Source organism: Chenopodium quinoa, unplaced genomic scaffold (assembly GCF_001683475.1).
Source record: "Chenopodium quinoa cultivar QQ74 unplaced genomic scaffold, ASM168347v1, whole genome shotgun sequence".
NCBI classification, from domain to species: domain Eukaryota; kingdom Viridiplantae; phylum Streptophyta; class Magnoliopsida; order Caryophyllales; family Amaranthaceae; genus Chenopodium; species Chenopodium quinoa.
The window spans coordinates 95,637-110,628 of record NW_018745248.1 but is presented as its reverse complement, the minus strand read 5'-3'; the positions used below and the strand labels follow the sequence as shown (position 1 = coordinate 110,628).

The 14,992-nt window shown below is 39.7% G+C and overlaps 1 protein-coding gene across 1 annotated transcript; it reads right to left on the bottom strand.

The window, feature by feature from the left end:
- Positions 1-5,813: 5,813 nt before the first annotated feature.
- LOC110711265 lies at positions 5,814-7,199 on the bottom strand. Its single transcript, XM_021889643.1, has one exon. It carries the CDS (start codon positions 7,197-7,199, stop codon positions 5,814-5,816), a length of 1,386 nt encoding a protein of 461 aa, XP_021745335.1.
- Positions 7,200-14,992: the final 7,793 nt, after the last annotated feature.

Below are 14,992 nucleotides of genomic sequence, written 5' to 3'. Positions count from 1 at the left end.
AGGGTGGATTATACGGTTGGCCACCGAATACCGGGTGTTGAATTCTTCATAGTCGGTAATCGTTTTCCACCATCTAAATGCATCATACTCAGGGTACAATCTCAACTAAGGGGCAAGGAGGTCCGCCTCGGGGTTCAGATCCAAAAAAACATTAAGATCACTCAGAGTCATAGAGTGCCGGTTGTTGAACAATTGAAAGGAAATCTGGAAGTCGTTCCCAAGAGGCACTTTTTCAAAAGAGGCCAAGAATTCGAAAGTTGGCTCCTTATAAGTTTGGTATTGATGTTTGATGAACTCGCTCATCCCCAAGTTATCAAGGAGTGACCTTATATCGTCGTCAATCCCTAAAGCTCTCATGGAGCGTTGATCATAGTGTCGGGAGGGATTTAACTTTCGGCCATGAAGGTCGTTGAAGAACGTAGCATGGACCTTGTTCGAAAATCTCAATCTAGGGGGAACATTAGGTCCTTCAGCCTGAGTTTGTTGGGTACTTGGTTCTTCAACTGTTAACCTGGGTTCCTTTCTGCTTCTTCTTTTGCTCATTATGTTCAACCAACACAAAAAACCCAACCAAAAGGAGAACTAACTTCGAACTTAACCAACAATTGGAAAACAACAACAACAACTCAATTCTCAACAATCTGCAAAAGGGTTAGTGCTAAAAACTAACCATACAAATATAACGCCCAAGACAACAAGAATCAATAACAAAGCAGTCAATCAAAACACATTATGATAACAAGCAATTCTCATGAAATAAGTTGCATTATCAACAATTCAAACACCAAATTTCTCAACTTAGTTTCATGAAAATGGTTTCAAAAACAATAGTATGAACAACAATGTCCCCACATTCACCAAATTTCACACTAATAACCAACAAATCCCTCACAAAGAAAACCAAAACCACATGCAATTCACTCAAGCTAATTCATGTTTAATAACTAAAAATTTTGCATAAATAATTGAAATTAAGTAATAAAATAGCAAAATTTAAAGTTATACCACCTTGTAGAAGCTTGAACACCACCAAGAGCCTCCAAGAACACCACCTTCAATGAAGCTTGCAAACCATGAAAATGGGGGATTTTTGGGTATTTTGGAGAGAGAAAGTGGGTAAAATTGTGAGTGGAGTGAAAGTTTTTGATGGATTTGAAAGAAAATCAATGGAATTTGTGAAAAATGGTTGAGATTTGAAGGTTAGGGTTTGGGTTTGTGAGGAGAGAGAAGAGAGCATGAAAATGGGGTTTTGAAAATATGAGAAAGAAATCGGGGAGAAGAGGGTTAAAAACCCGATTTTCCTGCTCTGCGCTCCCGCACAGGAGAGTTGCGCGCCCGCAGAGTTGAGCTGCACCCCCGCACAGCTATCGCGCACTAGGTCGCGCAAACTCTCTGCCTCGAGCTTCAATTTTTGATAAATTATGTGCGGGTTCTGACAGTGAACGCGTGCCCGCACAGCCTTACATGTGCGCCCGCACATATGGCGCACAACAAGTCGCGCAAACTTCCTGACTTGAGCTTCAATTTGAGATAAAATCTGTGCGGGTTCTGACAGTGCCTGCGCGCCCGCACAGGTCACACAGCGTGCCCGCACAAATAGCGCGCACAGGGTCGCACAGAGTAGTTTGATTTTTCCTCACATCTTCGAAATAGAAAATCCTTGTTCCTTCATCATCAAAACACCTATTAACCAAAAAGGTGAAAAAAAGTAATCAAATTCAAATTTAAATTCAAAAAGGAGAAAGTGAAATCGAAATATTAAAAAAAAAGGTTTAGAAAGGAGTTAGAAACTCGGGTTGCCTCCCGAGAAGCGCTTCTTTATGAGGTCACTAGCTTGACCATGAGAAAAATCCTTCAAGTGGGAGGCTTGGGATCTAAAGGATCAAGCAATATACATTCGATGATACCAACTTCTTCCTTGCAAAAGTAATGCTTTAGACGATGACCATTAACCATGAACTTGTTACCATCCGCATCTAACTCAAAGGAGCCATAAGGGGTAGTCTTTGAAATCACAAAAGGACCCGACCACTTTGACTTGAGTTTACCCGGAAACAAACGAAGCCTTAAGTTGAAAAGAAAAACCTAGTCTCCAACCTTAAAGTTTTTGTTTCGAATATGTTGGTCATGCCACTTTTTGGTCTTCTCCTTATATAACCTTGAGCTCTCATAAGCATCATCTCTAAGATCTTCAAGTTCATTGAGCTTCAACAATCTCTTCTCACCGGCCAACGATAAATCCATATTGAGCTCTTTGATAGCCCACCAAGCCTTGTACTCCAACTCAACCGGCAAGTGACAAGCCTTGCCATAGACCAACCTATAAGGGTTGTGCCTATTGGAGTCTTGTACGCCGTCCTAAGAGCCCATAGCGTGTCATCAAGTTTGAGAGACCAATCTTTCCTTGATTTTTTCACCATCCTTTCAAGAAGATTTTTGATTTAACGATTCGAGACCTCCACTTGTCCTTGAGTTTGAGGGTGGTAAGGTAATCCAACCTTGTGATGAACGCCATACCTCTTGAGAAGAGCTTCAAATTGCTTTTTGGCGAAATGGGAGCCTCCATCACTAATTAGCACCCTCGAAACTCCAAACCTAGGAAAAATGATCTTCTTTAGGAGCTTAAGCACAACCTTGTGATCATTGGTAGGTGAGGGTATGGCTTCAATCCATTTTGTCACATAATCGACCGCTACCAAGATATATAGATTCCCACAAGAAGAAACGAAAGGTCCCATGAAATCTACCCCCCAAACATCAAAGGGTTCCACTTCTAGAATGTTTTGTTGGGGCATTTCGTCCCTCTTGGTAATGCCTCCGCTCCTTTGACATCTATCACATTGCGCAACAAATTGGTGGGCATCTCTATGCATTGTTGGCCACCACAATAAGGATTGTGAGATTTTTTTCCACTATTTTGTCAACACCACCATGTCCTCCACATGGTAGTGAGTGGCAATGCTCAAGAACACCTTGGATTTCATGATCTGGAACGCACTTCCGATAAAGGCCATCTCCACATTTCTTGAATAGGTATGGGTCATTCCAAAAGTATCTTCTCACTTCCTTGAAAAACTTCTTCTTTTTGTTGAGAAGAGTACTTCGGGGGAACGACTCCACACGCAAGATAGTTGGCTATATCCGCGTACCAAGGGGTAGAAGTTGACACCAAAGCCATGAGAGCCTCGAATCCTATCTCATCATTAATCGGTACATCCTCCTTGTTCTCAAATGGTAGCCTAGACAAATGATCCGCTACGTAGTTCTCCTCTCCCTTCTTATCCCTCATTTCCATGTGAAAGTCTTGGAGAGAGAGAACCCAACGGATCAAGCGAGGCTTTGCTTCTTTCTTGGTCATGAGATACCGCAACGCGATGTGATCCATGTGCACGATAACTTTTGAGGATATGAGATAGGACCGAAACTTATCGAATGCAAACACTAACCGCCAACATCTCTTTCTCCGTTGTTGTGTAATTCCTTTGAGCCTCATCTAGAGTACGACTTGCGTAGTAGATGACATATGATTTTCCTTATTTCTTTTGACCAAGAACGACACCTACTGCAAAGTCACTAGCATCGCACATTAGCTCAAAAGGCAAGCTCTAATCCAGAGCTTGCACAACGGGAGAATAAATGAGAGCTTCCTTGAGCTTACGAAACGCCTCAAGGAAAGCCTCATTAAAGTAAAAAACAACCTCTTTTTTGAGTAGTTCGGTCAAGGGTTTGGCGATTGAAGAGAAATCTTTGATAAACCTTCGATAAAAACCGGCATGCCCAAGAAAAACCCGTACTCCAGTGATGGAAGTAGGAGGGGGAAACTTTTCAATCGCAAAAACCTTGGCCGGATCTACTTCAATGCCATTTTTTGAAACCTTATGGCCGAGGAAAATTCCCTCCTCAACCATAAAATGGCACTTTTCCCAATTTAAAACTAAACTCGTCTCTTGACACCTTTTAAAAACTTTTTCAAGGTTAAAAAGACAAGTGTCAGAAGACGAGCTAACAACACTAAAATCATCCATGAAAACCTCAATTTCTTTTTCAAGCATCTCAGAGAAAATGGAAGTCATGCATCTTTGAAAAGTAGAGGGAGCATTTCATAATCCGAATGACATTCTTCGGTATGCAAATGTCCCATATGGACATGCGAAAGTAGTTTTCTGTTGATCACTTGGATGGATAGGGATTTGGAAAAATCCGGAATACCATCCAAGAAACAAAAGAAAGCATGGTTAGAAAGCCTTTCAAGCATTTGGTCCATGTAAGGGAGAGGAAAATGATCTTTCTTAGTGTTTTTGTTCAATCTCCTATAATCAATGCACATTCTCCACCCGGTCACCGTCCGGGTGGAGATTTCCTCTCCCTTTTCATCCTTGATTATGGTCATTCCACCCTTCTTTGGAACCACATGAACCGGGCTAACCCATTTGCTATCGTAGATAGCATAGATGATGCCCGCCTCACGTAATTTCAAGATTTCTTTCTTCACAACCTCTTGAAGGTGGGGGTTCAACCTTCTTTGAGGTTCAATGGAGGTGGAATGATCATCTTCAAGATGAATACGATGCATGCATAAAGAAGGGCTAATACCTTTAATATCATCAATGCTATACCCTATCACATCCCTATATTTCCTTAAAACATCAAGAAGTTTTTCCAAATTAAGACCATCTAGGGTAGCATTGACAATAATAGGGTATTTCCCCTCCTTATCAAGAAAAGCATATTTCAAAGAAGGGGGAAGGGGTTTGAGTTCTACCTTGGGAGGAGGCTTAGAACTCCCCTCCAATTTCTCCTCCTTGGACTCAAGCTCGACCTCAACTTGTTGTTCAACTTCCTCCTTTGAGGATTCCTCCATTGCCATGACAAATTCTTTAGCCTCTTGAGAGTGGAACTCTTCTTTTCATGTAAGGGTTTCAATCATTGGATCTTGAGGCCTTATCACGACCCTCCCCAAGCGTTCTAGCTCCGCATTCACAACAACAAATCTATAGCATTTTTCAACCATGGGGGTCTTGAGCAACTTTGAAAATTCAAAGATAATTTTTTCATCGGCCACTTCACAAGTGATGGTGTTGTTCTTGCAATTAATGACCGCCCCCAAAGTTTTAAGAGCTTCACTTCCCAAAATCAAAGGAGTGTTAACATCTTCCTCCATATCCATCACTACAAAGTCACAAGGCACGTAGATGTGTCCCACTTGAATTGGAACATCCTCAAGTTCTCCACAAGGTAATTTCACCGATCGATCGGCCAATTGAATTGTCTTCCTTTTAGGGATCATCTCAATATTTAGTTTTTGAACAATGGATAGAGGGATTAAACTAACACTTGCTCCAAGATCGGCTAAGGCGCCCCTAGCTTCCATGTTCCCAATTTTCACCGGCAAAGTGAAACTTCCCAGATCTTTTTCCTTCTTGGGCATCTTATGTTGGACAAGAGTACTCACTTGATGTGGAAGGGTGATAAGCTCGTCATTGAGCTTCCTCTTGTTGGTGAGAATATCTTTGAGGAACTTGGAATAAGATGGCATTTGTGTCACAACCTCAATAAAAGGGAGGTTGATATGCAAATTCTTCATGACACTAAGAAATTTTGAAACCTTGTCATTAACCTTCCTCTCCGCAAGCCGACCGGGAAAAGGAACCGGTCCATCAAGATTCCTAGCCCTCACTAGGAATTGAATTTGTCTTCTCATTGTCTATCTTCTTCTTCTCCGAACCTCCTTCTATCTCATCACCTTTTTCTTTCTCACCTCCCTTGTTATCATTCACACTCTCCTCTCCTCCCTTCTTTTCCTCACTATCCCCTTAATTTGGTCCTTCATAGGAAGTTCCCGACCTCAATGTGATCGCCTTGCATGTATCGGGTTTTGGATTGTGAGATTGGTTAGGTTGTGGTTGTCCGGGTAGAGTGGATGGTGAATTGAAAGGAGTTCTCTCGGCCAATTGAGCTAGTTGTGAATCAACCATCTTGTTGTGGGCTCTTATCTCTTGCATTTGTTGCCCAAAAGATTGCATTTGCGCATGCATGGCTTGGAGGAGTTGAGTTTGAGTTAGCTCCGCTTGAGGTGCTTTTTCTTGATGGTTTCTTTGAGGTGCTTGGGTTTGATTGTTGTATTGGTTGTTCCTTGGATAGCTTCCTCTTGGGTTTCGGGGTTGAGATGGAGGTGGATTTTGATATTGAGGATTGGAGTTATAGGAAGGTTGAGCTTGTTGGTTCCATTGTTGAGGTTGAGGTACAAACCTAGGTGGTGGTTGTCTCCAAGCTACTCCACCGCCGCTTCCTCTAAATCCCTCTTGCCTTGTGTTGTATGCCGCTATATGTTCGGGGCTTAAACCTCCACAATAGGATGTATCATGGTTCGTTCCTCCATAATTTTGACAAGAGAAAGAGTTAACTTGAGTAGAGCTTGCTCCACCACTTGAGCTTGCATTCACATTGGTGTTCAATTTGGAAAGCCCTTTCGTTAGTTGATCGATTAGATGTTGTAATTGATCAACTTTCTCCAATTCATAAATACCACCTCTCTTTGGAGCATTTCTTCTTCGGCCCCCCCAAGAGTAATTATTTGCTACCTCTTCTATTGTGGCTTCAACTTGATTTTGAGGGATTTTGATTAATCGGCCACCCGCCCCCGCATCCAAATTGGCTCTTGACATGGGCTCCAATCCGTCGTAGAAAAACCGCATGAGCAACCCTTGATTGTACTCATGGTGGAGACATGCTTGCACCAACTCTTTGAATCTCTCCCATGCTTCACCAAGACTTTCATCGGCCTCTTGCTCAAATGATGCAATTTTCCTTCTCATTTTTGCAGTCTTCTCTTCGGAGATAAAGCGCTTCAATAACGCCTTTACAACCTCCCTCCATGTTGTGAGAGAGTTAGGCTTTACTTGCTTTAGCCATTTCTTTGCTTGTCCGGTGAGAGATTGCCGGAAAAGGTGCACACGAATGTAGTCTTGACTCACTTCACTGGTTTGCATCATTGCGCACAATTCAAGGAATCGGTCCAAATGTTCAATAGGGTCCTCACTTGCACTTCCGGAAAATTGCTCCGATTGGACCATTCGAGTATATTGTGGATGGATTGAGAACTTGGTTTCCGTGACGGGTAGCAAAATCCCTCCCGTGAGCTCATAATCCTCCGGATTTCCGAACTCACGACACAAGACATCATTCTCTTGTCCCGCCATTGATTTGCGTGGTGAACTTGAAGAGTAAGTATTACTCTCACTATCAACTATATCACCAAAATCTCTTCCCTCGTCCTGATAAAGCCTACGGACTTGTCTCAAGGTTGGGTTGATTTCGTGGTCAATTTGATGTGAGGGTGTTCCTTGAGACCTCCTAAGAATTCACCAAAGCTAAGCAAACAATTAGCAATGACAAGGATAATAGAACAAAAGAAACAAAAAGAAAAGAAAGCAAAATGACTCGAACAAAAGCAATAAAATTCGCTAAACAAGTCGCTTCCCCGGCAACGGCGCCAAAATTTGATCGGGATAAGATAGGTCGTTAAACTACCACCCTAATCAAATTAACAATTTATAAAGCCTAAACCTACACTAAGCTAGTTAGTAGCAAGTAAAGGATCGAACCACTAGGGAAGCACGCTAATTAAACATCTAATATCACTAATGCAAGAGTAAAAAGGGGATTATTTTGTTGGTTTTGTTGAGTAGAACACTAAAACTACAAGTAAGAAAGAAAATGATGATTAAAATCAGTAGAAAATGACGCTAGGCATTCGGGGGTTTCAAACATGCATTAGAAAGAGGGGAACAATGATAGTTATCATGATGAACATGCCAAAGAACACAAGATTCTACCTAAACAATTCATTCTCATGCAATAGTCTAGGCAATCAATGAAAGAAGTCTATGCTAATTAGGATCATTCTCATGCATCCTATTAGACACAAGCAAATCAAGAGAATAACGAAGCACAATACATGAAACTCCATTTTAACAACTCATTCTCATGCAATCATTAAAATAGAGGTGATCTTAATCTAGTTCAAATCATTTTCATGCATTCAAACTAGTGGGCAATCAAATAAAGTGCAACAATAATCTCAAGCCATTAAAAATCATGTCTTTCATCAATTTAAGGCATGTAGTCAATCCAACTATCATCATTCATCCATCATTCAATACATATCTTCCACCCCCTTCCCCTAGCTAAGAGTTTAGCCTAGAGAAGGGAGATTAAACATAATATCAAAACTAGAAATAAGCACAAGAAACTCAAACCAAAACATGATTGAAATATATGAAATCAATAATAACTAGATAAACTAATAAGATAGACAAAAATAAATAACAATTAAACAAATAAATAATATTAAAGGATTGAAGAAAGATTAAAACTTGGATACTTGCTTGATTGATGGAAGATTAAAGCTTGAGCAAAGTTGAATACATTAAAGGAAGCTTGAATAACAATCTATTTTCTCTCTCTAGATTAGGCTAATGTTCTATGGAATTAGTACTAAGTGTGTCTCTATTACAAAGAGTCCCGTCTATATATATGTGGCTCCACCCAAAAGAAAGAGACTTGGATAACAAGGCGCAAATAAATCGTAAACCCAGCCGTGCGCGCCCGCACAGATGAGTTGCGCGCCCGCACAGAATGTTTGTGCGCCCTCTCAGCGTAGCGCGCGGCCGCAACTTTGAGGGTACGGGGAAAATGAGCGCGCCCGCACATTAGTCCTACGTGCCCGCGCATCGGTGTGTGCGCCCGCACACGAGTCGTGCATAGGGTCGCGCAAACCCTCTGGTTTTGCTCTGTTTCTTCAGTTTGGTTGTGCGGGTTCTGACAGGGTTGCGCGCCCGCACAGCCTCACATGTGCACCCGCACAGAAGCCGCACAATACCCCGCGCACAACAAATATCTTGACTTCTTGATATCCTCTTTCTTTCGGCACATAATACCTACAAAACCAAAGCATGGAGATCAAAATAAAAACAAAGCGAGAAGACTGAGAGAAGGGAAGATAAGGGAGAAAAGGAAAGAGGAAGCAAAACTAAGTAAAAATACTTAGAAAAAGGGTCAAACAAGCGCAAATGAGGGGAAAATCCTTAGAGAAAAAGGATAAAAGAGTGGTATAAATGCCACTCATCAGCTACCCGGCCCAGCCAAGCCCTGCACATGCGAGCTGCTTGCTGCCATCCTCTTCGGCCAACATGCCCACACACGCTTGTGCGGGCTGCTCCTGCCGAAGGCTGCTGCTAGCAAGCCTCGCACATGTGCGGGCAGCTAGCGGCAGCGTGCCAGCAAGCCATGCATTATGTGCGGGCTGCTGTCCGTAGCTTGCTAGCATGCCTCGCACATGGTGCGGGCTGCTAGCTTGCCTAACCCTTAGCACTCGGGGTTCCAATGCGAGGGGTATTTTGGTCATTGTTGATTAATTACTAATTTGTCGTCTCGACTTTTACTATTTTTTACTCGACTTCCGACGCTCGGTTTCGACGCTCTAAGCTCGAATTTCTGACGTCTAAATATTTAATACTCGGGCGACGATTTAATTTCTTCCGAATTAATTTGTCGAGTCGGTTCGTTTACTGCTAAGGGTGTGACCCGAAGGGTTCAGTCAAGATTAAGCTGTTATATTAATTATGTATTAATATTACTGATCGTAAGTGGCCTCCACCTAGGCATTCTGCTCACTTGACCTTACTGAATATATTAGCTTTCTAATAATTCTGAACCCACTATCAAAATAATACACTTGTTTGAAGGACACCATTCCTTTTAGGTGCGTCAATGGCAGTGGTTTCGGGTCGGCACATCAGTGGCGGTGGTTCTGGGCTCTTAGTTTTGGGTAGTCGTGGGGATGGTGGTGCTGAAAGGTGATGGTTTTTTTTTAATTTTTGTTTTTTTAAAATTGTTTTTGTTAATTTTGGACAAATCAAGTAGTGACACGTGTAAATTTAACTTAATTAAAAAATTACCTCTTCAACCGGTTGCTAGTCATCCGAGACCGTTTTAAGAAGATTGGGTATAAAGTTTGGATTATTTAAAAAAAATCCAAAGGTGGGATTATTTTCAGCGGACGGGAAAAAGGTCGGATTATTGCGGGTAATTTTTCCTAAAAATAATGGTGATTGATCTAAGTGCTCGGAAATTTACCACTTCTCTTTGCTAGATCTTTGTTCAGAACACTTATTGACTCCTTCTTGTTCGGGAACCTCCACCGTAGTAACAAGTATTAAAGGGGGTGAGTGTTTAAGACAAGAGGATTTGGTAGCACACAAGCTCACTGAGTTTCTACCAGAGTTTTAGGTTAATTTCTGTCTATTTGAGCCTCGTATTAAGCCTCTATTTATAGGGAATGGGTAAGATTAGGATTTTGAACATTCTGCCGCACCAGGTGTCGCGCGCATCTGAAAGGGTTGGGCGCGACGGCCTAGCGCAAGTGGATTGGTTGCGCTGCTATAGGCAGCGCAACTGATTGTCTTGCGTGCGGTATTATGGTAAGATTCGATTTCATATTTTAATGAAATTCTGAATCTTCCGCAAGCGCATCATTAGCAGTTGCGCTGGGTGTTGCGCGCAACCTTGTGAGTTGCGTACGCCAGACCAGCGCGACTCATTGACATGCGCGCGGATTTATCTGCGGCAGCATTAATTTTAACCTAGGCACCTCTAAATCCGTCATTTTTAGGGTTTAAGCTCAGGCTTAGTTGATTGGACCTTAATGCTTTTGTTTTTGGGTTAGGCTAGCTTATTTTTATGTTCTTGTAATTCAATAAGTTATCCATAAGTGTTCTTCACGTTAATCCAACACGAAGACGGTTTTATTTATCGTCATTGCACTTCCTGTCTGGACAGGAGGCCAAAAGTAGATGTCTACACATATATTTAAAATTATCATATGTATGTGTGTGTGTGTGTGTGTGTGTGTGTGTGTGTGTATATATATATATGTATATATAATCTTATTTTTAAAATAAAATAAATGGATCATAAATCTTATGCAAAATCATCGGAGTAAAAGAGATAAAATTTGCGTAGGGGGTAGAAAATGTGTGCTTTGGATTATCCCTTTGGAAAGAAGGGGTGGAAATTGTTTGATTTGGAATCAAAAGAGTAATTTGTATCACGTAATGTAAAATTTCATGAACGTGTGTTTCCGTTTAAGGAGAGTTTGAAAGAAACAAGTGAGAATTCAATGAACTTGGGTGTGTTTAGTGGATTTGAGTTAGATTATGGGGAAGGAGATGATAACTTTTCTGTGTGGTGATACTCAAGCAGAGCAGCAACACGGACCAAGCCAGCAGCAAGCAGACCCTGCCCCCGTATTCAGGCAGCTCGCAAAATAGAAATTTGGGAGCTACTGCTCGGGATGACGTAAAACCAGCGGGCACTGCCCAGGCTATGAACATAGCAGACATTGGCAACCCGCTGGTACAATTACTTGACGCTACTACTTAGGCCGCTAGTTTTCAAATGCTAGGTGGGCGGTCTGTGACTGGACTCTGTAAGTGAGCAAGAACGATAGCATAGTGCCACCAATTTCAGGGGAGATGAGGTTAATACATTGGTTGATTCTGGTGAAGGAGGGTTGGATCGTGGGAAGAGAATAAAAATTCACTCGACAAGATTACGTGATTGCGTATTTGCGTCACACACACCATTCGAAAAAGTAAAGGTTTATCGTCATCCATGGCATTATCCTCGCTAGGTGTTCTCCCTGTAAACACCTAATTGTGTCTCCCCAAAAACCAAACCCACTGATTAATACCTTTTCATGTTATTTGATTATGGAACGAGGTGAAATGCAAAAAGTCTTGTGATGCGGTTGTTTTATTACAAATACTTCTTTCTATTTTTGATAATATTTCTTTTCTTACTCTATTTATGGAAAGCGTTCATTCCAGTTTAGTTTGGTCCATGATAAGGGTCCAATAATGGTTTAGCTGGATAGGTCTTGAAAAGACCTTTCCAACGATATATTATAAGCCCAATTCCGATGAATAATGAGGAAGTTATGGCAAAAATACTAAATTGGACTCAAACCGAATTTTACCTACGACCCAATGATCATGTGGAGGGTCCAAAGTTTTAATCCCATTACTAAATTATTTAGGATTAATTAGAAGCTTTTATAAGTTTCTACAAGATCTTGATTATCCTTTTTCAAAAGATAAGATCAAAGAATTCGAAATTGAATAAAACTTCTCTTTTTGAAAAAACTTGTTCTGTGCGAAATGGAATATGTTCAGATATTATTTTCGTGCCTCATAATCTTTATCTAAATCTTATAAATTTGGATAGATCTTGTAATTATCTTTCCAATGATATATTATTATATTAATTCCGATCGACAACAGAAAAGATATGAAAAAAATACGAAACTCTGTCCAAAACTGACAGTCTTCCACTATTTCAGCCATATATTTTAATTTAAAAAATATTTTAATTTGATTTTAATTGGGATGGACAGTATACTTTAAGAACTTTCCAATGACATATTATATGACTTATTTGGTCTTCTAGATCAAAAGATATGATAAAAACAAAATTCGTACAAACTGTCACAGCACCAAACGACAGCCTTGTCGTCAAACGACAGAGCCTATCACCATGGGTGATCCCTGACGTTTTGCGACAGCTCTGCGACATGATCTGATTTTATTCTAATTCGAATTCTAACTCTTTTCTATCGTTTCCAGACTATTTTCTCTATAAAAAGAGGTCGTATTTCCCTGTTTTTAATCATTCGCAATCACCAACAACCATCTAAATTCTATCCTTTCTCTCTCTAAAAGCTAGAAGCTTGTTCTTTCTCCCTCTTTCTAAACCTCCCCTTTTACAAAATTCCTTATTCACTAGTTCTAGACACACCTAGCCAAGCTCGAAGTTGCCTTCGCCCTAGACGCGAAAAGTTGATAATTTCTGAGGGTTTGGTCCCAAATCCCTATTTCAATTATTTGATTTAATTGTTTGATTTAATATTTTCCTTGAAGTTACTAACGCATGTATTTTGTTATTAGAAAGAGATACGAGGCATCCAAGTAAGTAGTTTAATTACTTTTGTTATTCGTTTGATATAGAAATCATGCTTTAATTATTTTAATTCCTAGTATCATGTTAGGATGTTGTTATTGCTTCCTAGTATCATGTTTAGGTTGCTTCCTATTCTTTCTATATCTTGTTAGAGACGCGTGGAAATTTCATTCAAAGCTCTTTTGCTCTAAGATGCGTGGGCATATCATCCAAAGCTCTTTGTTCAAAGACGTGTGGACCTTTCATTCAAAGCTCTTTTGCTTAGAGTCGCGTGGGCATATCATTCAAAGCTCTTTGTTCAGAGACGCGTGGACATTTCATTCAAAGCTCTTTGTTCAGAGACGCGTGGACATTTCTTTCAAAGCTCTTTTGCTCAGAGACGCGTGCGCATCCTGTAGAAGCCCCATTATTCAGAGACGAGTGAACATTCCTAAAAAAGGAAGAAGCTCTTTTGTTAAGAGACGAGTGAACATCAACAGCAACGAAGCGCGACCATAACATCAACAACAGAAAAACTAAAGATTGCAACAAGCAGTCACCTTCGACAATGTTCCCTAGGATGTGGAAGATTTTCATAAACAGTTGAAGAGGGTTACAAGCAACGGTCTTCGACGATGGCGTTCACGAGGCACTATGGAGGTTGTCATAACACAAAAATGCAGCAACAAAATTGGTTACTCTAGAGGCGTGTGCTTCACGGTGCAAGATACACAATTTTAAACTCTTTTATCTGTTTAACTAACGCTAGTTTATTGGTATCGGCGTTACAAGAATGATTTAGGATCGCAAAACGTTCTGAATCATTCTCCGTCCCTATCGCTACTTTGACTTTTATTTTCGAAACTTGCATTTCTCCAAACTCAAACAAAATGGGGGCTTTAGTAGACACCTAATTGTATCTCCCCAAAAACCAAACCCAGTGATGAATACCTTTTCACTTCATTTGATTATCGAACGAGGTGAAACGTGAAAAGTCTTGTGGTCGATTGTTTTAATAAAAATACTTCTTTCTGTTTTTGAAAATATTTCTTTTCTTACTCTATTTATGGAAAATTTCCACTCTAGTTTATTTTGGTCCATTATAAGGGTCCAATAATTGTGTAGTTGGATGGGTTTGAAAAGACCTTTCCAACGATATATTATAAGCCCAATTATGATGAATACAAAGGAAGTTATGGCCAAAATACTGAATTGGGCTCAAACCAGATTTTACCTACGATCCAAATGTAATCCCCCGTATTTTTAAATATATTATGAATTAAATTTAATTTTATTTATCATATTGATTTGTATTTTTCCGTAATTTAATTTTAAAATATTCAAATTATTAATTTGGGTCAAAAATTATTTTGGTACAAATTATTTAATGAAGCTTCATTCTATAATTTATTTCAATGGAACCAAAGCTTAGTCCATTTCATTCATTTGACCCATTAATTTTATGAGGCCCAATCTTTCTATTTACCCTATAACATTCTCCCCTATAAATATCCCATTAATCCCCAAAATTTTCCCACACAAAAAGGTTAGTCTTATTTTCTCCTTTGTTTTATTAATTTTTATAATTATAATTATTGATTTATGGGTTTTGATTTTATTGTTTGAAATTAATTTAATTAGTATTACATTGTATTTTGATAATTAAACTTTATAATTTCAGATTTTATAAATGTCATAATTTACAGATTTTGTAAATTTTATAACCTAGGGTTTTTAATTATTGAAAATCATGATTTTAGGGTTTTTATGAACAATTGATTTAGGGATTTTATAGTAACAATGTATTAAAATTTTGGTGATTATAACTACTAATTAGCTTAACTTAATTCCAGATTATTTTGAACACTTAAATTCGTGTTTTAATTTTTAGATTTCTATTTGTTAATATTAATCCCGTTTTAATCTCGATCAGCATCTGAAATCATCCGATTTTGACAATAAAGTAGAGTTTTCCATGTGGAAACAATGTTTTAAG